At 52.2% G+C, this 21,206-nt stretch overlaps 1 protein-coding gene and 1 long non-coding RNA gene across 2 annotated transcripts in view; one reads left to right on the forward strand and one right to left on the reverse strand.

Moving 5' to 3' along the window:
* Positions 1 to 21,206, reverse strand: part of MTM1 (myotubularin 1) — a 1,347,122-nt gene that overhangs the window by 1,228,449 nt on the left and 97,467 nt on the right. Inside the window, exon 2 of the mRNA XM_069612751.1 lies at positions 2,309 to 2,381. Coding sequence (XP_069468852.1) covers positions 2,309 to 2,371 — 63 coding nt within the window. The 5' untranslated portion in view covers positions 2,372 to 2,381. The remainder of the gene's footprint in view (positions 1 to 2,308; positions 2,382 to 21,206) is intronic.
* LOC138480937 (uncharacterized) overlaps positions 1 to 21,206 on the forward strand; it is a 549,246-nt gene that overhangs the window by 394,030 nt on the left and 134,010 nt on the right. The gene's annotated exons all lie outside the window — the stretch shown is intronic.

The raw sequence follows: 21,206 nt of genomic DNA on the forward strand, positions 1-21,206 counted from the left end.
AAGCCTCCATTCAGCACTGACACAATTCAGATGTATTGTTGGTTAACACACTGCTGCAAGTACATGGGTGAGTAGATTAACAAAGCACTCGTTTCTATTGGCAATACCTTCTGACATACTTGGTTAAAATTCACTACATTTCTCAAAAGGTAATGATAGAGCGATGTTAAATGTTTGCCCCCACACACTGCTCCTGAAAACAACCTCTCCATTACCCTGATGTTTTCAAATAACAATACTTTATTCACCACACGAGTTCTGTCTTTTTGTCTAGGAGAAAATGCTTAGTTTGTAATGACATAGCATATCCGAGGCCCATGGCCATGTAGCACCTAATAAAAATTAAAATAATATCTTAGCGCCTAATCGCAGATTTTAAATTTGCGATGGTTGCAGCTAATACAGTTTTCATCCATCCAGGCCTTGTTCATCATGACATGAAGGTTGTGCTGAATGACTAGTCAAAGGCATACCCACAGGGTTGGACAAGAGCTGGGCAGCACTGACCCGAGTGCAGACACATACATTTTTGTTTCTCTAGGAGGACATGGAGTGGGGCTTTGTGTAGATATGAAAAATAATATTATCATTAAGTGTTATCAGCCATGTAGCACTTCGCAACTTGTTTTAGTGGCTCTGTAATTAAAACCACTTAGTGCACATTAACAGTGACTTATTTTTGGCATTCCCTTTAACGCCTGTTATTTCTTTAGATCTGCTGGCATGTATCAAAAGTGGCCGATAGGTTCAGCAACCTTAATATAGCTGTGTAACCAATGTTTTTTTATGGTCAATGGTTTGCCCAGATGATTGATTTAACCGATTTTTGTTAGTAAGGTGGGTAGCTGCCTGTGTCTAGGATGAGCAACACTTTAGCATAAGAAGGGAATGGTGCCACTGGCGAATAGGCTGTTGACTAGAGCAGGTATTACAAATTCAAAAATGCCTTTAGATTTACTGATCAATAGTGAAGTGCATGATTGATCTAAGCAACACATGGGATCCCATAACCTACACTGACATTGGGTGCTTTGGAGCGCAAACCAGAAGGGGAGGGAATGTTGTTGAAGGGATTGAGTAGTGTTCATTTCTTGAAGGGCTAACTAGTCTGCACAGATTGAATTAGAGCAACTTGTGACATTTGTTGGTATGATTTCTCCCTTTTTGTCCATTTCATTATGGCCTGCAGGAGACCAGAAAACAGTGCGTCAAGTAAGCCAAGGGCTGGGTATAACACAAACCGTCAAGAGGGAACATGGTGCCTCCTGCTGGGGGAAAAGCCCACATGGCTTCATGGAGGGAATATATGTGCAGGTGCCAAACTTAAAAGGAGTTGATGCCCAGAAGAAAATGTGATAGATCCCTTGGGGTTTTTACTGCCCAAGCCATACACATTACCAGTATGGGAAAGTGAGCATGAGTGATACACTCAGTTTACTAGATCCTTGGGCTGGTCTGAAGGCTGACATTTCCTTTATCTGGCTAAGCAGGTTCTAAGGAGTCATCCACTAAAGGCTAAGGAATAGAATGGAAATGATTGCTCATATGGCAACATGCCCACACAGTTGCTCACAACTGGGCACTCCATTGTTAGTCTTATGAACACAACATTGTTGGCTATATGTCATCCAATCCTAATCCCCAGGGGTGCAATACACATGATCAGGCAGCACATCAACCTTATCATTCAACTCTGTCCTGAAAAAAAATGTTCCTGGCTGTTTGGGAAACAAAAGTGCCACCATGTTTTACTCCTGATCTAACCATTGTAGCAGAGGCAACTTTGCAAGGTTTTCAAAAAGTACAAGCAATTAATCCAGGCACCCTTAAAAATAAATGTACAGAGAGAGCATGAATGGCTCTTAGACCTTTGAATAATATGCAAGCGTAGTGTAGCATAAATAAGTATTTTCATTTGCTACTCTGCTCCGGGAGCAAGCACACAAGGTGAGATGGCCAACCTTCCCATTTTCCTACAGAATAAAAATCTTTAAATCACCCAACTCAGAAAATTATTCTAGATAGTTTGAAAATCAGGGACCGATTCTATTTGTGTGACCCCCCCCCCCCAGCTTCACTACTTTATGAGCTAACAAATAGTGCCAGAGTGTTTTGGTTCTATATGAATATGCCGGCAGCAAATCCACCAGCCACAGCATCGCCATGTTTTCATTTATAAGGGAGTATATCTGGCTCTGTTTGGACATTTGCTACCAGTATGCCACAGCAAGGAAGAATGGCTTCTAAATATTTAAAGACATCACAAATACCATACCAACAAAATGAATCCTGTCAAAGTGAATCTCACCCTTCGGATAGATGAAGACTCCAAAGAGTGCGAGTTATACTTAGGTGTGGAAGCTGAAGCCATGATGAAAAATCTACAAAAAAACACAACAAAGCAAATCAATAAATGCAAGTTACGTAATCAGACAAAATTTCATTTTTAAAATAACCATTCTTCACAAGGTTTCACGCAAAAAAACACCTACACACACTAGCTTATGAATAGCATCCTATATACACGTTACAGTGTCTGTGATGGCGAATCTGCAATTATGGTTAAGTTGGTCTCCCCATAGGAAGCGCACTTTTTGTGCAATATATAACTTTGGCACCGTTGGATGAACCTGCACCAAACATTCTGAAAAAACAGACCCTAATGAATTATTTGGTAATGTTTGGTGCTGTTTCGTCAAATTAGGACAAGTTCCTAGGGGAGGGGTCCCAACATTGTTTTAAATCTCGCTTGACTTAAATGGGGAAACAATTGTCTGTCACGCCTACAGTCCGAGTCACTCGATGGATTTTCACCAAATTTTCACAAGGAGTGACACTGATGCTATTAGCGTGCTTTTGCAAGTTTGGTGTTGTAGGGGAGGATAGGTCAATAGGACCCCCCTCCCACTACATCTCCCACTCTGGTGAAGACTCATGACTCGTCGGCAGCCCACCGGCCCCCGGGCCTAGGCGGCAGGGCGGCTGCAGACCGACACGTGAGGCTGCACCACCACGTTATGTGGCAGAGCACAGACGCCATCTTGTACTAAGCCAACTCCATTTTGTTAGAAACGTTTAGATGTAACCCAGGCAGAGCCAACGTGTACACTGAAAGCTGCAGCTTGACCCCCACTCGACCGTGCTCACAGAGGCCCACACTTCCCCCACCGACCGCCACATGGCAGATCCGCTAAGGACTCGTTCTCACGAGCCACCAGACACGAACAAACAACAAAATAAAACACTGTAGCTGTTAACCTTCCGTGGTACATCATTGCCCCAGCCAAGAACGGGAACATTAGGAAGTAACTGAAACCAGCCCAAAACCGTCATGCCCTGACCCTGTACCAAGCCCCCAGCATTAGACTGTGTGGCACCCTACGCCCCTGCCTACCCCGAGAACTCTTGTAATGTGTAGAAACCATTTATGTAATATATGTCGTGTTGACTAACGTTCGCTGCTAACGTGAAGAAGAATGGGTAAAGAGTAATATGCAACAGATATTGCTTATAATGGGAGGATGTACGAAGACTGGCTAATTGATGACAATATGCAATAACGTGTTGTCCTCTTTACACATACACCTGCCTAACACTACCTCGTGTTCGTATGCCAACTAAAGATGTGAATTGTTTGGGGGCATGGCTTAGCGGCCGATGTAGTGAGACGTGCTGCAGAGGAGCTCTGGAGCGATCCTGACAAAATCCGATAAAAACTAGCATAAATTGGTTCCAGAAGACCGCCAAAGTCTCCCCGCAGAGACAGGAACACCTGCTGCCCACCCGGCGAAGCCCCCGGAGGAAACCGGGCAGTGGAAAATGAGATAGACCGCCGGAGGGGAATCGTCCTGCAATATCAAAATGGCGGACGCGCGAGCTGTAGGAGGACCCCGGCCGCGTAATACAGAATGAACCGGTGAATCCACGAGAGAGAGAGAGAGAGACACATCACGCGCATAACAAAGAAACCAGTGCGGGGTAGACCGGAGCCTAAGTCAACCCTGAGTCAACCCCACGACGTGGAGATCGGCGCGGCCGGTGGAAGTGGGACGTGGAAGCGGGAAGGCCCCTGACACGGTGAGGCGACATACGCAGCAGGCACGGGAAGGCCGAAGCGACGCCCGCAATGAGAACGAATACACCCGCCACAAGAGTGCAATAATCCCAATATAAGGAGAGACCCGTAAACACCGGGAGCAGGGCGGCTGAAGAAGCAGGGGCTACGGCACGAGGAGCGCAGCCAAGACTGGTACCGGCGACGCAGGCAGAGGGTGGCTCACCCGCGATGCCGAACAAGAAAGCGGAGGGGAAAACCAAGCAAGTAAGCATGGAGACTTTTACGACGGCGTCCGGACACAAACTGTCGCCGTCAGCGGACAAAGCAGCAGCCGCGGATGACACCTCGTGCCCGGTGGAACCAGTCAACAAAGGCACGATACTGGAAGCAATCGCCTCCATGAAAGAATCGCTCGAAAACAAAATGGACACAGCAATCGGGGCCCTGAAAGCATCTCTAGAAAATAAACTGGATACAGTAATGGTACATGTGGGCCTTCTCCGCCAGAACGCGAGGAACCTAACAAAGAGTGACGGCGACGGAACAGCAAGATATGGCGGGGGTTGCGGTAACGCAGACACAGATGTCAGAGGTACTACAGAGAATTAAAGGTACTAGAAAGGAGAGCAGAAGACGCAGAGGGGAGAGCGCGGAGGAACAACATCCGCTTAATTGGAATTCCGGAAGGTGAGGAGGGCAAAGACCCCACTGAATACATCGAGAACATGCTCCTCCAGGAGGTCGGAGTAGGTGCACTATCCCAGGGCTTTGTGGTAGAAAGGGCACACAGAGCCCTGACTGGAAGACCCCAACCGGGTGCCCCCCCCCCCCGAGAGCGATGATTGCTCTGGGATCATGAACTACAAAGACAGGGAGAAAATACTAGCGTTCTCAAGGAGGGGGGGGGGATCTTCAGGAACTCCTCCAAGATCACAATGTATCCGGACTATACAGCCATGGTACAGAGGCAACAGGCACAGTTCGGCCCAACAAAAGAACGCCTCAGGACCGCGGGGGTGAGATACATGCTCCTGTCCCCCGCTAAACTCAAGGTTATACACCAAGGCAAAACCTGTTTTTTCGACTCCACTGAAGAGGCCCACAGTTGGATGGACTCACAAGGCTTCCCCCAGCTGAGGCAGAGAAACGCTAACAATCCTGGAAATAGACCCCGATCAGAAGTAACAAAGGCAACCTGGAACAAGAAAATAAGCATTACGTAAGTTAAAAGAAGCTAGCAGTAAGCATGGAGGAGCAATCAGCCCCACTTTAGCTGCATTGGCTGAGAGAAGCGGCGCCCCCGGGAAGAATGAACTATCAGTTTGGATGTCAGTTTTAAGGCATCATGCTGCGGCGAGTCTGCGCCCATCACAGGAGCATGGCGAGAGAAGCGGCGAAGCCCGAGCATGGGGAGGGTGGCTGGGCGTTAGTTTTTCAGTTTTTGTTGAAGTTATGGACGTTGAATGGAGCGAATGGGCAGTACAAGGCACAAACTACGGAAGGACTATTGTAAAGAACACTGAAATAATACAGACAATAAGCGACCGGAGCAACATGGGACAGGACCCATGTGACAGCAGCAGCCGCTGCATCAAGAGGCATAGATCCAAGACGGCAGTGGGACAATGAAGCCAAGCAAACAAAGGAGATCATGGGACCGAATGAACTGACGGTAGCCACCTGGAATGTGAGAGGACTCAATGCGTATGTCAAGAGACTTAGGGTTGAAAGTGGTGCCATATTATGGGACGCATTCAAGGTGGTAATAAGGGGAGCGGCAATAGGCAAAACAGGAGGATTGACGGGGGCGCCATGAGGGAATTGAATGAACTCGAGAGGGTGATCGAATTGAGAGAACAACGAGCAGAACTAGAGGTGGAGGAACCTGGAGAGCTAATAGAGCTGCAGACTAAATGTATGTTGCTCTGGGAAAAACTAGAGAGGCTAAACTATGGGAGGTACCTACAGCGGTTACACGCGGAAGGGGATAAACCTAGAAGGCTCCTGGCCTGGCTTATCAGACAAGAGAATAAAAAAGATCCCATAACGGTGTTAGAAGTTCACACCGAGACAGAGATCAGGGACCAAGGGCACATTAACGCAATGTTTGCGCGTTTTTATGAGCAACTGTACGCCCCGAATCCGGAAATAGACCAAGAGCACATCACAGATGCACTGGTAGAAATAGAGTTGCCGAGGCTAGAGGAGTAACAGGCCCAGCTGCTGGATGCACCCCTCACAGTGGAAGAAATAGAGATGGTGATCGCAGAGCTTCCCAACGGCAAAACCCAGGCCCGGATGGGCTTCCGGGGGAATTCTACAAGAGTGCCATTGACCCGAAACTGCTTGAGACATTTCAAGACGCATATGAGACCATGTGTCTCCCGACAAGCCTGTCGGAATCGATAATTGTCCCGATCTTCAAACCAGGGAAGCCCCCCGGGAAATGCGCCTCCTATAGGCCAATATTCCTCATTAATCAGGATGCCAAAATACTAACGGCAGTCCTAGCCAACCCAAACGCTTAAAACAGGTAATACCCACGCTGATCCACCCGGACCAAACGGGCTACGTTCCGGGAAGGAACACGTCCTGGAACCTCCGCAGACTTCACCATGTGATAGATGAGACAAATCGACTGCAAGACGAGTGTGTAATAGTGTCTTTGGACGCTGTCAAAGCTTTCGATTCTGTGCGTTGGGAATGGCTGATGGGTGTACTCGCCCACTTTGGTATCGGGGAGGGGTACCTCCGGTGGATCAGGTTACTATACAAGGAACCCAGAGCAAGGGTGAAAACGGGGCGATTCATTTCCGAGGAGTGGAAGATACATAGGGAAACCAAGCAGGGGTGCAAGCTATCGCCAATGTTATATATCCTGGCTCTAGAGCCATTTGCGGTATTCCTTAGAGCAGAATACAGAGACACTGGACTGGACATAGATGGAGTGCTCCACCAAATCTCGCTATACGTGGATGATAGGCTCCTATTCGTACGTGAGCCAACCACTAACCTACCCTGCCTTCTAGTGGCGATCGGGGCGTACACTAGGCTTTCGGGCATAGCGATTAATAAAGAGAGTCCCTCCTCTTCCCCTTGGCAGGACTGAAACACGTTTCCCCCCCCCATTGTTTGCCGGACTTGGGTCTGACGTGAGCGCCCCGCACCTTTAAATATTTGGGTATAGGGATGCATCACAATACCGCCGATACCCATGCGTCCAACACGCTTGTCGCTCTAGAGAGAACGCAGCGGTCAATGACTTTCTGGGGGACACTATCACTGGGAATGATGGGAAGAGCAGCCCTCCTGAAAATGGTGGTGCTGCCCCGCCTATTATACTTCCTCACGAACATCCCATACAACATACCCAGGGCCTTTTTCACCAAACTAAATACAATAATGCGTTCATTCCTATGGAGGGGAGGGAGAAATAGGATCGCAATAAGGACCCTGCAGAAGGACTACAAAGAAGGGGGTATCAGACTACCGCACTTTGAGAAGTACTATTTAGCGGGGCAGCTGCAATTTGCAGTAAAATGGCTGGGGGAAGACGAAACAATAGACACTCGCATTTTCCAACCTGCACTGAAACAGTATTACCTAAGGGAACTACTATGGCTCGAAAGACCCTGGCTCAGAACCCTGCCGAACATGCTCAACATCGCAGTGGACTTATGGAAAAGAGTGTGGAAACTCCAAGGGCTAAAGGATCTGCAGTCAACGCAAATCCCTCTAGCGGGTCTCCTGGGAGGGAACACAAATACATTAGCAACATATCGAGCACACTGGGAGGCTAAAGGGTTAGCACAAATTGGAGACCTGAGAAGGGAGGGAAGGTGGGCAGACTTCCACGAAATGGTAGATGAATACAAAATACATAGGGGTCAATTCATCCTATATACCGGCATGCTGAGAAACATCACAGGAAGATGGCCAGATTGGGAAGACCAGGACGAGGAAACAGCATTAGATGTATGGTATGACATTGCATAGGGAACGCACACAACCTCCAGGTTGTACGAACAGCTACTGAAGGCCAAGGTCCCACGGGAACAACACACAAGGCAGCGTTGGGAGGAGGAGTTGGGGAGGCCCCTCAGCGATCAAGACTGGACTAGGGCCTTACGATACCCAAAAAAGGTATCCAGAAATGCAAGATTTAGGCAGGCACAGCTATATGTAACGCACAGAGCGTATCTCACACCCAAGAAGATGAATAAAGTCCATACAGGAGCTCAGAGCGGGTGCCCCCGCTGCTCGTCAGAAGAAGCGGACATGGTACACATGTTCTGGTCCTGCCCAGTGATACAGGAGTTCTGGGACGGGATCAGACTCAAGATAGCGGGAAGCAGACTTCAAATCCGGGTAGAACATCCCGAAAAGTACATACTGGGCCTCTTCTCGAGAGGGGGTAAGCATGATTCGCATCTGGCAAAGATGAAAGATTTGATAAGTATACTGGCCAAGAGACGGATAGCAATGACATGGAAGTCAAAGGAGGGCCTGCGTGTGGAGGCATGGTGGTCAGACCTTCAGAAGTGGGCGCAGACAGAGACAGTGGTGTGGACAAGAGCAGTGACAAGAGGGGAAGGTGAAACTGCGCACAAGTTGTCTGCATGGAACACACTAATACAAGACATCTTTGGCCGACCGGAGGAAGGAAACTCTGAAGATCCGTAGGTGAGATAGTAAGGCCAGCACGAAGCCCAAGAATAGAACATTGTGTGTACCAGACCTGGTGCTCGACTCCACGAGAGGTCCAGACCGAACTGATAAGGTCGCTGGGGAAACTATGAAACCACAATGGAAAGACAAGATCCGACGAAGTGCTAACAAGCCATCTATGTTAAAGTTGTTTGTATGTTATGTGTTAGTTGTTGTTTAAAAAAAAAAGTGAATTTTTTTTTATAAACATTTTATTGGTGATTTAAACACATTCATACAACATATCAACAGTTTCCCACCCTCCCCCCTTCAACCCCCCCCATCCCGGGTTGATTCCTTGATCTGTTCATGTTTGTCACGCCATGCATCACCTCCAGTGGTACGTGCCTGTAATGTTCAAAATAGGACCCCAGTGCTCCCGCCATCGCCCACCAATAGTTCTCAGATTTCACGTTCTTCCCACTTTCCCCAGATATTTGTAGCTTTTGCAGGGCACCCCCGTGCCGTGTATATTCTGTGTTCTTTTATCGCGCAGATATCCATTTCGTTGACCCATTGGTCGACTGTTGGGCATTCCGGTGCACCCCATTTCTGTGCTATGTCCCGCTTTATCAGGCCCATTGCTGTGGAGAGAAAAATACCCTCCCATTTGTTCGAGGCGCTTTCATCCGGAGCACCCAGTAGCATTATTGAGGGTTCTAGTGTTATTGTGCGGCCCAGCGTTCTTGTAAGTACTTGTGAGCATTGTGTCCAGAAGTTTGTGATCTTGGGGTAGTCCCAGAGGAGATGGAAAAAAGTGCCCTCCTCCCCCGGCATCTCAGGCAATTGGGGTCTGCTGCCCTCCCCCAACCGAAAAGGGCCACGCGGGGGTAGTATACCCTGTGAAGTATTTTGAGCTGTACCAGTCTTATTCTGGAGTCTATTGCGATTTTGCGAGGGTGCACGAGGACCTGAATCCAGTCCTCAGGGTCAATATCCCCAATATCCCGCTCCCATCTAGGTTTGAGGCTGGCCAGTTCCGGAGTAGCGAATGCATTGATGGCCTTATACAGTATAGTTGTTACCTTGGTGGGGATATGCTGTGGCATTAGGTTACGTTCCAGGGGTGTATAGTCTGGTGCGTCGGCAAGTTCTTGCCTGTAACCCCGTAGAGCGTGTGTTAGTTGTGTATAGTGATATTGTTCTGCTGCCGGGATTCCAAATTTCTGTTGGAGTGTTTCAAACGGAAGGATGGCGCCATCCGCAATAACATCTCCCACTGTTGCTATCCCAGCCCTCACCCATCGGGTCCATGTAGTCAGTTTTTTAACCTCCGTCAGCATATGATTGCCCCATAGTGGTTGTGCCGTGGTGATCCTGTTCTGCCAGCCTATGTGTCCATGGGCCTGCCTCCAGACAGTCGTGATATGGGATGAAGTGGTTTGTGCGGGGGGTGTCTGGGTAGGCTTTGGTATAGTGTTCGGATTGGCGGGGTATCCTGGGTTAAAGGTAATTCCGCTCTGATGTGTGGGAGTTCTGGGTCCCCATGGAGGAGGTCATTCACTATATTTAATTGACTGGCCCAGTAGTAGGATCTGAGATGTGGGACTCCTATGCCCCCTCCCAAACAGAGCGCTGCAGCGTGGCTAGTGCTATTCGGGGCTGCCCCCCCTTCCATATTAGTTTCCTTAAGAGGCCTTCTACCCGGGTGAACTCCGAATTTGGTATGGCTAGCGGGGCGTTCTGCAGGACATAGAGGAAACGTGTAAGCGCCATCATCTTGAATAGGGCCGGTCTCCCCATGGGTGTTAGTGGCAGGAGCCTCCAGTGCTGTACGTCACCATCGAAGCAGTCGATCACTGGGTGTAGATTATGCAACACATAGTTTGATAGTGTCCCAGTGACCCATATGCCCAGGTAACGAAAACCTTCCCTCTCCGCTCGACATGGGGTGTCCCGGGGAATTTCCAGATCATCACCTTTAACCGGAAAGAGGACTGATTTCCCCTAGTTTACCCTGAGGCCACTGAAATTCCCGTAGGTCATCAGCATTCGGGCTATGATGGGGCATGCATGGTCGGATTGCTCAAATACAACAGTATGTCGTCTGCATAAAGGGAGAGTTTATCCTCCCGTCCGTTCGACCATTGGAATCCGGACCATGTAGTTACTTGTCAGAGCCATCGGGCTAGTGGCTCGATTGCCAGGGCGGAGAGAAGGGGCGACAGCGGGAAGCCCTGTCGAGTGCCTCGGCCCAGTGGGAAGGTTCTAGAGGTCCAACCGTTTACTCCAACTGTGGGCCAGGGGGGGCCTCGTATAGCAGGAACAAGTTACTTATCTGTAACTGTTGTTCTCCAGCATGGGTCTCGCATGGATTCACATGCTCATGAATATTCCCCGTCGTCAGGCTGGGAATCCTCGGTAAAGAAAAAACCAGTATCAGTTTCGTTTCTGATCTGTCTTTTGTAGTAGTAACCAATCACTGATCTCTGCGTCATACTGACCACAGCCAATGACTGCCCTCTACCTAAGCCCCGCCTCTGGCAGCCATCTTCAGATTTGGTAGCACGTGAAGTGGTAGTATGACCAAGTGAAGAGCCGCAGAGGGGTAGGCGGGAGGGTTCGCATGTGAATCCATGCCAGACCCATGCTGGAGAACAACAGTGACTGGTAAGTAACTTGTTCCTTCTCCAGCATGGGGTCTGGCATGGATTCACATGCTCATGAATAAAGAATACATAGCAGTACACACATGCCCAACCACGGGAGGTGGCAAAGACTCAACATTAAGCAAATCTTACCTCCTCACCAGGCTCACCTTAGGCGAACAGGTTGCGCAGCACTGCTTGGCCGACCCTGGACTCCTCCCTGGAATCCCGATCGACGCAGTAGAATTTCGTGAAGGTGTGCGTCGACCTCCACGTAGCAGCCCTGCAGATGTCCAGCAAGGGCACACCAGATAGGAACGCTGTGGTAGCTGCGATCGCTCTGGTGGAATGGGCTCTCGGACGGCCAGGCAGCGGTCGGTTTGCCAACCGATGACAGTACATGATACAGCCGGAGAGCCATCTGGAAATGGAAGCCTTCGAGAGAGCCTTCCCCTGATTGACAGGTCCAAAGTTCACAAAGAGTTGTGACGTCTTCCGAAAACACTTTCGTGCGGTCCACGTAGAACTTCAGCGCTCTAGCCACATCCAGCGAGTGCAAAGTACTTTCAGCCGGCGACGAAGGCGACGGGAAGAAAACAGGCAACACCAAGGGTTCGTTGAGGTGGAAGTCCGACGGCACCTTGGGCATGAAGGATGGGTGCGTCCTGAGCACTACCCTCGTGTCGTGAAAAGTCAAGTACGGGGCCTGGATCTCTCCCACCCGTCGTGCGGAGGTGATGGCCACAAGAAACGCTGTTTTCCACGACAATAACTTCAACAGAGCCGAGTGCAGAGGCTCGAACGGAGGTCCCATGAGCTTGGTCAGCACCACGTTGAGCTCCCACGCCGGGGCCGGAGCCTTCACCGGCGGGAACGATCTGAACAGTCCCTTCATGAACTCTTTCACCAGACGATGAGACCACAAAGACGTCCGCCCCGTGGTTCTGGTGTATCGGGAGATCGCAGCAAGATGAATCTTGATGGATGCGTGCGCCAGTCCAGCTTTGGCCAGCGTCAGTAGGTACGGCAGTACTTGGGGAGCCGTAATCCGTAGAGGGTTAATCTTCTGTGCGTGGCACCAGACAGAGAACCTCTTCCATTTGTGTCCGTAGCATTTAAGAGTTGAGGACGCCCTGGCCTTTGCAAGAACCTCTCTGCAGTCGGCCGGTATGTCATATCCTCCAAACTCTAACGCTGCAGGAGCCAGGCCTGCAAGTTCAGCGACTTTGGGTCGTGATGGAGGATGGCGCCTCCTTCCCTGGAGAGAAGATCCGGGTCCACTGGCAGCTTGATTGACGGGGACGCTGACAAGTCCAGAATGTCCGGGAACCATATCTGCCTCGGCCACGCAGGTGCGACGAGGATCATCCTGTACTGTGACCTCTTGAGCTGGTTGATGAGCCGGATCAGCAATGGCAATGGAGGGAACGCGTATAGAAACGGGCCCTCCCAGGGGAACGAGAAAGCATCGCCCATGCTCCTCGGCTGGGGAAACCTGCTGGCGAACCTCCGGCACTTGGAGTTCGTCGCCGTTGCGAACAGATCGATCTGGGGTGTGCCCCACCGTCGGAAGAGGCGGTCCACTAGATCCCGTCGTAGTTCCCACTCGTGGCACGAGCGCAGCTCCCTGCTGAGTGAGTCGGCGATGGTGTTTTTTATCCCTGCCAGATGAAACGGCACCAGAAACATCCCTTGGGCGACGGCCCAATGCCACAGATCCTGCGCGCCTCCCTGGACAGGGCTGAGGACCTGGTTCCGCCCTGTTTCCTGATGTAGAACATGGTGGTGGTGTTGTCGGTGAAGATCCTCACCACCTTGCCCTTGAGGGACGGAAGGAAGGACCCGAGGGCCCAAAACACTGCACGGAGCTCCAGGACGTTGATAAGGAGGGACTTCTCCGTCGGGAGCCAAAGGCCTCTCGCGTGCAGATTTTCAGTGTGCGCTGCTCCCCACCCTTCCAGGGAGGCATCCGTGGTCACTGTCTCCTGGTGGTCGGGGGGTCTGGAAGTCCATGCCTGCCGTCAGATGCACGCGGGTGCCCCACCACCGGATCGCTCGTCGGAAACTCTCGTCGAGTGTGATCCTCTCCTCGAAGCTGCCCGTCGTCTGGATCCAGCGCGCGTCCAGGAACTCCTGCAACGGGCGCATCCGGAGCCTGCACAGGGGGATGAGGTAAATGCAAGAAGACATCATTCCGAGGAGGGACTTGATGGACCTCACTCTGGCCGCGTCCGCAACCAGCATCCGCTGCACCTTGCCCAAAATGGCCCTCGTCCTTTCCTCCGACGGAGAGGCCAGAAGCGACACTGTGTCGAGCTCCGCTCCCAGAAACAGTGCGTCTTGCGCGGGCACCAGGTGGGACTTGGCGTAGTTTATGGAGAATCCCAGGTCGGTGAGAAGTTGGACGGTCCTTGCCGTGTGCTCCACGGCGAGCTCCTTCGTCTTCGCTCGGATGAGCCAGTCGTCCAGGTAGGGCCAGACGTGGATCCCGTCTCGGCGCAGCTGCGCCGCCACCGGTGCAAGGCACTTGGTGAACACCCTGGGTGCCGACCTCAGTCCGAAGGGAAGGGCTCTGAACTGATAGTGACGCCCTGGACCACGAACCTGAGAAACTTTCGGTGTCCCTTTAGGATGGGAATATGGAAGTAGGCATCCTCCAAATCCAACAACGACAGGAAATCGCCCTCCTCCAGCTGACCCAGGACGTGTTAGAGGGTGACCACCCGGAACTTCCGTGCCTTGATGAATTTGTTCAGTCGTCGTAGGTCCAGGATGGGACGCCATCCTCCCGTCTTCTTCTTCACGAGGAAGTATCTTGAGTAAACTCCGGAGCCCCGAAGCCCCTTTGGGACGAGCTTGATGGCGCCCTTCTTGAGCATCGCCTTTACCTCCAAGAGAAGTTGAAGGACGTGATGTTCTTTCCTGGCCACAGGGGGGACGCGCGGGCACCTCTTTAGAAACTCGAGCGCGTGACCCTGGGCTAAGGCATCCAGCACCCAACGGTCGGTGGAGATGGACTCCCACACGCTGACGAAGCTCGCCAGCCGGCCTCCCACCGGGGTGTTTCGATGGGGGCCCGACCCCACGGCCGGTTCAGTCCTGCTTCGATGAGGCTTTGCCGCTTTGACCTCCTTAGCGACGACGGCGTGGCCCGCCTGACTTGCCTCGTCCCCTGTAAGCTTCCTGCGACGACGAACGGGCCGCTTGACGGTAGGTGGAAAATCCGGCACCGGAACCTTTGGAGGCACCCTGTTTTCCTCCGCCGCTCCGAAAGGGCGGCCGCCGTTGCTGGAGAACCCCAAGAGCCCGGGCCGTCTCCGTGTCTGCCTTGATGGCTTGAAGGGAATTGTACATTATTATCCCCAACAGGTTGATTCCGTCGAACGGCATGTCCAAGACTCTGGTCTGCACGTCCTGACGGAAGTCAGTAGCCTTGAACCATCCACGCCGCCTAAGGCACACGCCGTTGCCCAACTGGCGAAATCCAGTGTCCGCGATGTCCGTCGCTATCGTAATGGCGTGGTCCGACGCCACTCCTTCCTGCAAGATCTCTAGGGCCTCCGCCCTCTTGTCTGGTAGGAAGTCCAGCAGGGGGGCGAGTTTGTACCACAACTCCCTGTCGTAGCGGGCTACAATAGCCAAGGCGTTGGCAGCCTTAATCGTTGTCGCTGCCGATGAGATGACCCTGCGTCCCATCGTATCCAATTTCTTTCCCTCGCCGTCTGGCGGGGAGGTCGACGTAGAGGCCGCGCCCCCCCCCCGCTTTCTTCCTGGCCGCCGTGGAGACGACCGAGTCCGGGGTCGGCTGTGCCCGAAGGCACAAGGAGGCCGCGTCCGGGACCCGGTTCTTCTTCCCGTACCGATCCCTTCTAGCCGGCGTCTTGGATGGGTTCTTGAGGAGGGCGAGGCCCTCATCCCAAATATCGTCCAGTAGAGGTACGGAGAGGACCGTCTTCCTCTTGGCTTCGCGCCGTTGATAAAGGAAACCTTCCTTCTTCTTCTCTTCCGGGCAGAGCTGGAAAAGCTTGGATGCCCTGGCGATCATGGAGTGAAACGATCCAATCTCGTCGGGCGGGGAAGCCCGGGTGGGAGGCGACGACGGCAGATCCTCGTCGTCCGTACCCGTCGCAGCCGTGTCAGTCCCTGCATCATCCCCACGAGTCGTGGACGGGGAGGAGGGCTGAACAGGGCGCGATGGCTGAAAAGGAGGTGGAGGATGAATCCTTCTCTTAGGGGGAGGGCTCCCAGAAGGGCCTGGCTCCGGGTCTCCTGTCGGGAGCGGTTCCTCCGCTGGTGGTAACGGCAGTCTCATCCTTATCTCCGAGCATAAGGACTGTATAGCCAACAAAATGGCCGCCGAGTTGTCTTGTGGCACTGGTCCCTCCCGACAGGGCTGGTCTTCTTCCACGCCAACGCCGTGGCTTAAGACTTCGATCAGCTCTTCCTCAGAGGTTGAGGCCGAATCCACCTCCTGCCCCCCCCCTTTTCTTCTCCGTCGGAGGTTTCACGGGGGTCCTGTCGATGGGCATGAAAGAGGACTCCCTCCGCGGTGGCAGGGAGACTCTGAGCCCCGAGGTCGCCACCACTGGTTTTGCCTCCACAGGCTGAGCCAGGGCCGCCGCGACTGTCTCGATAGAGGCCTTGGCCGGATGGATTAAGGCTTTCACCACCTTAGGTGCGCTCACCGCCTTCTTCATGGTCCGCTCCGACATATTGCCGCAAAACGCACAGTCCTTCTCCACGTGCGACTTGTCCTCATGTAGGCAGTAAAGACAAAAGGAGTGTTCGTCCTCCTTAAAGACATTCTGAAGCTGGCATCCAGGGCAGACTCTGAACAGCTTTCCGGGCGTCGAGCTTCCCTTCTCCTGGGCCATGTCCGAGATGGGCCTGAGAAACTTCTGGAGTCCTCCAAAAGCGTAGCTCGACGAAATCTTCACCCTTGAGGGGCGTAGACTAATCCGACACGGGTCCCCGTTGATCGGATGAAGAAACGGTGGAGCTTGAGGCTCTTTTGACCGAAAAATCAAAGTTTTTGAGGAAAAAACGTGAAAAATAGCACTAACACTCGAGAGCAATAGCACGAGGATCCCAACACTTGAACGTGCGGTAAAAATCTGAAGATGGCTGCCAGAGGCGGGGCTTAGGTAGAGGGCAGTCATTGGCGGTTGTCAGTATGACGCAGAGATCAGTGATTGGTTACTACTACGAAAGACAGATCAGAAACGAAACTGATACTGGTTTTTTCTTTACCGAGGATTCCCAGCCTGACGACGGAGAATATTCATGAGCATGTGGATCCATGCCAGACCCCATGCTGGAGAAGTTGAACCCAACTGAGAAAGGTTTCGCCTATGCCCATACGCCTCATTATTATTGACCAGAGACTTGCCCATACCACCGAATCGAACGCTTTCTCAAAATCAATTGCAAGCAAAGCAAGTGGTGTATTAAGGGTTGGGGCCCTTTCCAGGAGCAGGTGTAAACATTGTAGGTTCATTCTGGTCGATCTTTGCAGCATGAAGCCGCATTGATCCTGATGGACCAGTGCCGTTATGACCGTTTGGAGCCTATTTGCCAATACTTTGGCCAGGATTTTAGTTTCACTATTAATTAGTGATATCGGTCTATACGATTTGCATTGGTCGGGAGGTTTCCCTTGTTTGGGAATGACCACGATATTGGCGGTTCGTAGGTCCAGGGGAAGGGTGCCCTGCGTCTTGGCGGCTAGGAACAGGTCACGAAGGGGGGCCGCCATCTTGTTGGTGCCTAACTTCTTCCATGTCTCGGCCGGGAAGCCATTTGGGCCTGGTGTTTTCCCTCCGACTGTAGTTGGGTCAAGGCCTCCGCGATCTCGGCTTCGTCTATTTCCCTATCTAGGTGTGCTCTTTGGGGATCCGACAACTGCGGGAGCGTGATCTCTTCCAGAAGGGATGAGTCCGTGGGGGCCGTTGGAGCGGCGTAGAGCGAGGTATAGAAGTTGGCAAATGCCTCCGCTATTTCTGGGTCTGTTTGCGCAGGTCTATCTGGAATATCTGTAATTAATCTGACAGGTCTGTGCCCTTCCTCCCGTCGCTCCAGCCATGCCAATAGTTTACCCGCTTTATCTCCCTGTTCGTAAATTCTGGTTTTGGACTCCCTGTGTGCCTGTCTGGCGTTATCCAGCGCTGTATTATGCAGGGTAGCTCTGGCCTTTAACAGGGAGCGGTGTGTTTCTGGGGTAGCGTTTGCGATGTAATTGGTTTTCCACTGTTCTACCTCAGCCTCCGCCTCAGTTACTTTCCTATGCTGTTCTCTCCTTTTGTTGCATATCCAGGCCGTCATCTCCCCTCTAAATACCGCCTTGTGTGCTTCCCAAAGTGTCACTGGGTCCTCCACCGAGCCTGTGTTAATTTCGAAGAATTCATCTGACTTTACAGTAATGTGCTCCACGAATTCAGGGAGGCCCAGGTAGTAGTTATTTAATCTCCATGTTTTGGGCGGTAGGGGACGCTCCGTGGGGAGCGTCACCTCCAAGGGAGAGTAATCCGATATGCCGCGGGGGAGGAACTCTGCCACCTTTACCCTATATGCCTCAGGGGTTGGGAGGAAAAAATAATCTAGCCTGGATATGGATGCGTGTGCTCCCGAGTGGAAGGAGAATCCCCGGTCTGTTGGGTGTAGTTCTCTCCACACGTCACTCATACCGAGCGCCGATGCAAAGGTCGCCAGACCCGTGGGCCGGCGCGGGTTTCGGTTGCGGATGTGTCCGGTCGAGTGTGTTACACATAACATCATTAAAATCCCCTCCCAGGATCCACAGCTCCGTCTGTTGTTGCGCCATCAGGGCCGTCACCTCCCCCATTAGAGCCTCCCCCAATCCCGGTGGGGAATATATCGCTAGAATAGCCATTGTCTCCCCCCAGAGTGTGCCTCAAATCATCACAAAACAGCCACTGGGGTCCTGCACCACAGTGGATAATTCAAAGGGGAGTCGTTTATGCAGGAGGATCAGGACCCCCCGGGAGCCCATAGTATACCCTGCGTGGTATGTCGCCCGATAGTTGGATCTGCGGAAAAACTGGCAGTTTGCGCCTGCTAAGTGGGTCTCAGAAGAGCTACATCAGGGGAGCGTCTGTTAAGAAACTGTAGGATCAGTCGGCGTTTTATACTTGAGCCCATGCCATTCACATTCCATGTGAGGAGCTTAAGAGACCTATGGCGTTCATTAGACATCGACGAGGCTTTTGTATTTTGGTAGTCGGGGTCGCTATGTTGTTGTATAGCCATTACGGTCTACGGTGTTGTGCTCTGCGGGCGCGTGGTGTGTATGAACTTAGAAACATTGTGTTCGCATTTGGTGGGAGCATGGGCGGCGAGCACTGTGTGTTTGGTGAGTTTGCTATGGACGTGTGCCTGGTATGGTTCCCCGGAAAAAGATAAACATGATACAACTTCCCCTCCCCCCTCCCCATACTCCTCCCCAACATGAAGTATCTGTCGCCCGAACTCTACTGGCGCTTAAAACTATGTCACCAGGTTAACTTAACATGAAATGTTCACACTACCTCTCCAACTTACTATACCCGTGTGGGTCTGGTGTCTCAGGTCTAAAGTCGGGGGCATGGCGGCCGCCAATGGCATGGTGTGTTACTGGTGACTGCTTGCAGTTCATGTGATCCAGTGCAGGGAGACGGGGCGAACCGCCGTCAATGATATTCCCGGAGGAGTGTTCCTTGCAGGTCGTTGCCGGGAGAAGTGACCGGGCATTGAGTACGCCATGAATCAGCCCATTCACGTGTCCGGCCGCTGCACCTCTTTTTTCTTAAACATTCGTTATTCATTGGAGTCTCCGTCTGGTTTGATTGGGACCTCTGGTCTGGGCTGCTGTGCAGGTCTTTCTCCCCGTGGTCGGGGTGTTGATATACTTCTGCGATTTTGATTCAGTCCAGTCCAGCCCCCCCCCCAATGTGAGTTTCTGCCCATCTCCAGATCTCCTGCGGGTCAGTGAAATGGGCAGTTTTGCCCTCATGCAGGATTTTCAGTTGGGGATGGGAACAGCAGTCCGTATTTCACGTTCATTGAGCGTAGTTTCTTCTTTAGGTGTTCAAAGGATTGCCTGGCCCGTTGGACCTCACGGGTGTAGTCTGGAAAAAAGGCTATTTTCGCTCCGTTATGTGTCATTGATCCTTTGGTACGGGCCATCTGTAGGATGGCGTCTCTGTCGTGGTAATTAAGCAATTTCGCGATGAATGTTCTCGGGGGAGCCCCGGGGATCGGGCGTCCCGCGGGCATGCGGTGTGCACGCTCCACCGAGAAAAAGTTTGAGAAAGTCTTTGGTGCAAAGAGATCCGCCAGCAATTCCTCCAGGAAGAGTTCCACACTGGGTCCCTCCGCATGCTCCGGTAGTCCCAGGATACGAATGTTGTTGCGGCGGGACCTTCCCCCTCCCTCGTCGACTCGGGCCTCCAGGGTTTTCAGTCGGTTCAACGTTTGCGCGAGTTGGTGCACCCAGCTCAGGTCATACTCCACTCCGGAGATTCGTTGTTCCGTTTCCCCGGTCCGGGATGAGAGTTTCTGGAGGTCGTGACGGAGGAAGGAGACTTCGGTGGAGATGGTGTCCATCTTCTGCTCCACCGAGGCGTGCAAGTTTGCGATGGCGGCCATCACGTCCTTTAATGAGAATGGTTCCTCTGGTTCCTTTGGCGGAGAGGGGGCCGCCCTCGAGTCGTCGGTGCCCAGTGCCGTGGTTGTGCTCGTGGCGTACTGGTCCATGGTGTATTGGGTCGAGGTTTTCTTATTCCTTTCCTTGCCCATGGTATTGTTTTGCGTGGGTCGTTTGTTGCCTGTTTGGAGGGGCTGTTTTTTTCCCGCCTTATCTCAGGCCCTACCGTGCTCTTGTAGCTTGCTTACAGTGTTATAGTCTCAGGAGCCTTGAGCAGTAGTGGCCTTGTTGAGGTTCTGTTCACCGATGAGTCGTTCGGGGTATCACCTCTTTTATCTTTTCCTCCTTAGTACCTTGAAATACGTTGTTCGTATGTATTTCGGTATCAAGGAGGGCCAACTCGCTTACTCAGTTCTCCCTTTGCATCGCAAGGGTGGTTCCGTTCAGTATTCCACAAGGTTCTCGATTATCTCCTCCCAGGCGGCTGCAGGAGTGTGGTAGGCTGCCTCGCAAGGTTGGCAGGTGGGGATGTCGGTGGTCGGGCGGGGAGGAAGGAGGGTCACAGGCCCTGCACGTCTGTTCCCGCCTTTCTGGTTTGGTCCTCTTGACTGGCGATGCTTTCCGCGGTGTCCTGGAACAGATCTCTCGGGTTCCGCCTGCGCAAGAGCCGAATGGCGCTCCGAGGCACCGCTGCCCAGAAGTGGCGTTGTTATGCGGATCGATTCCACCGTCGCGTGCCGGTGGCGGGGGAAGATTGCACACTCCGCTCGCCCTCGGCCACAGCAACAGGATATGGTCCATTGTTGTGCAAAGTCTGTGGTTTGAATAACGCCGAGTTGCTCCGAGGGTATTTAGTACCGCATCTGCTCCAACAGTTGAGGTTCGCCGCTGCCCACGTTTGTCGTCGCACTACTTCATCGCGACTCGGCGGCCATCTTGGTTGGGCCAGCGCAATACGTTCTTACAGTTTCCAATGCCGATATCTTGCGTTTTCCGGCGTGGATCCGGTCCTTTTCACGGCTAGGTGCTGCTATCGTGTTCCGCTGCCAGGATTTATTCTTTTTTAGCTATTTCACCTTTTCGTAACGTAGGATATTACAGGATTTTTCAGGCGGCCGCGGAGCGCCGACGAGTCACGTCCTCATTGCTCGCTGGTCACGCCCCCCAAGATGTGAATTGTTGTGCTAAAAGGTATGGCCCCCAGTAAGTACCC

This window comes from Ambystoma mexicanum, chromosome 5p (assembly GCF_040938575.1).
Source record: "Ambystoma mexicanum isolate Mex_15411 chromosome 5p, UKY_AmexF1_1, whole genome shotgun sequence".
NCBI classification, from domain to species: Eukaryota; Metazoa; Chordata; class Amphibia; order Caudata; family Ambystomatidae; genus Ambystoma; species Ambystoma mexicanum.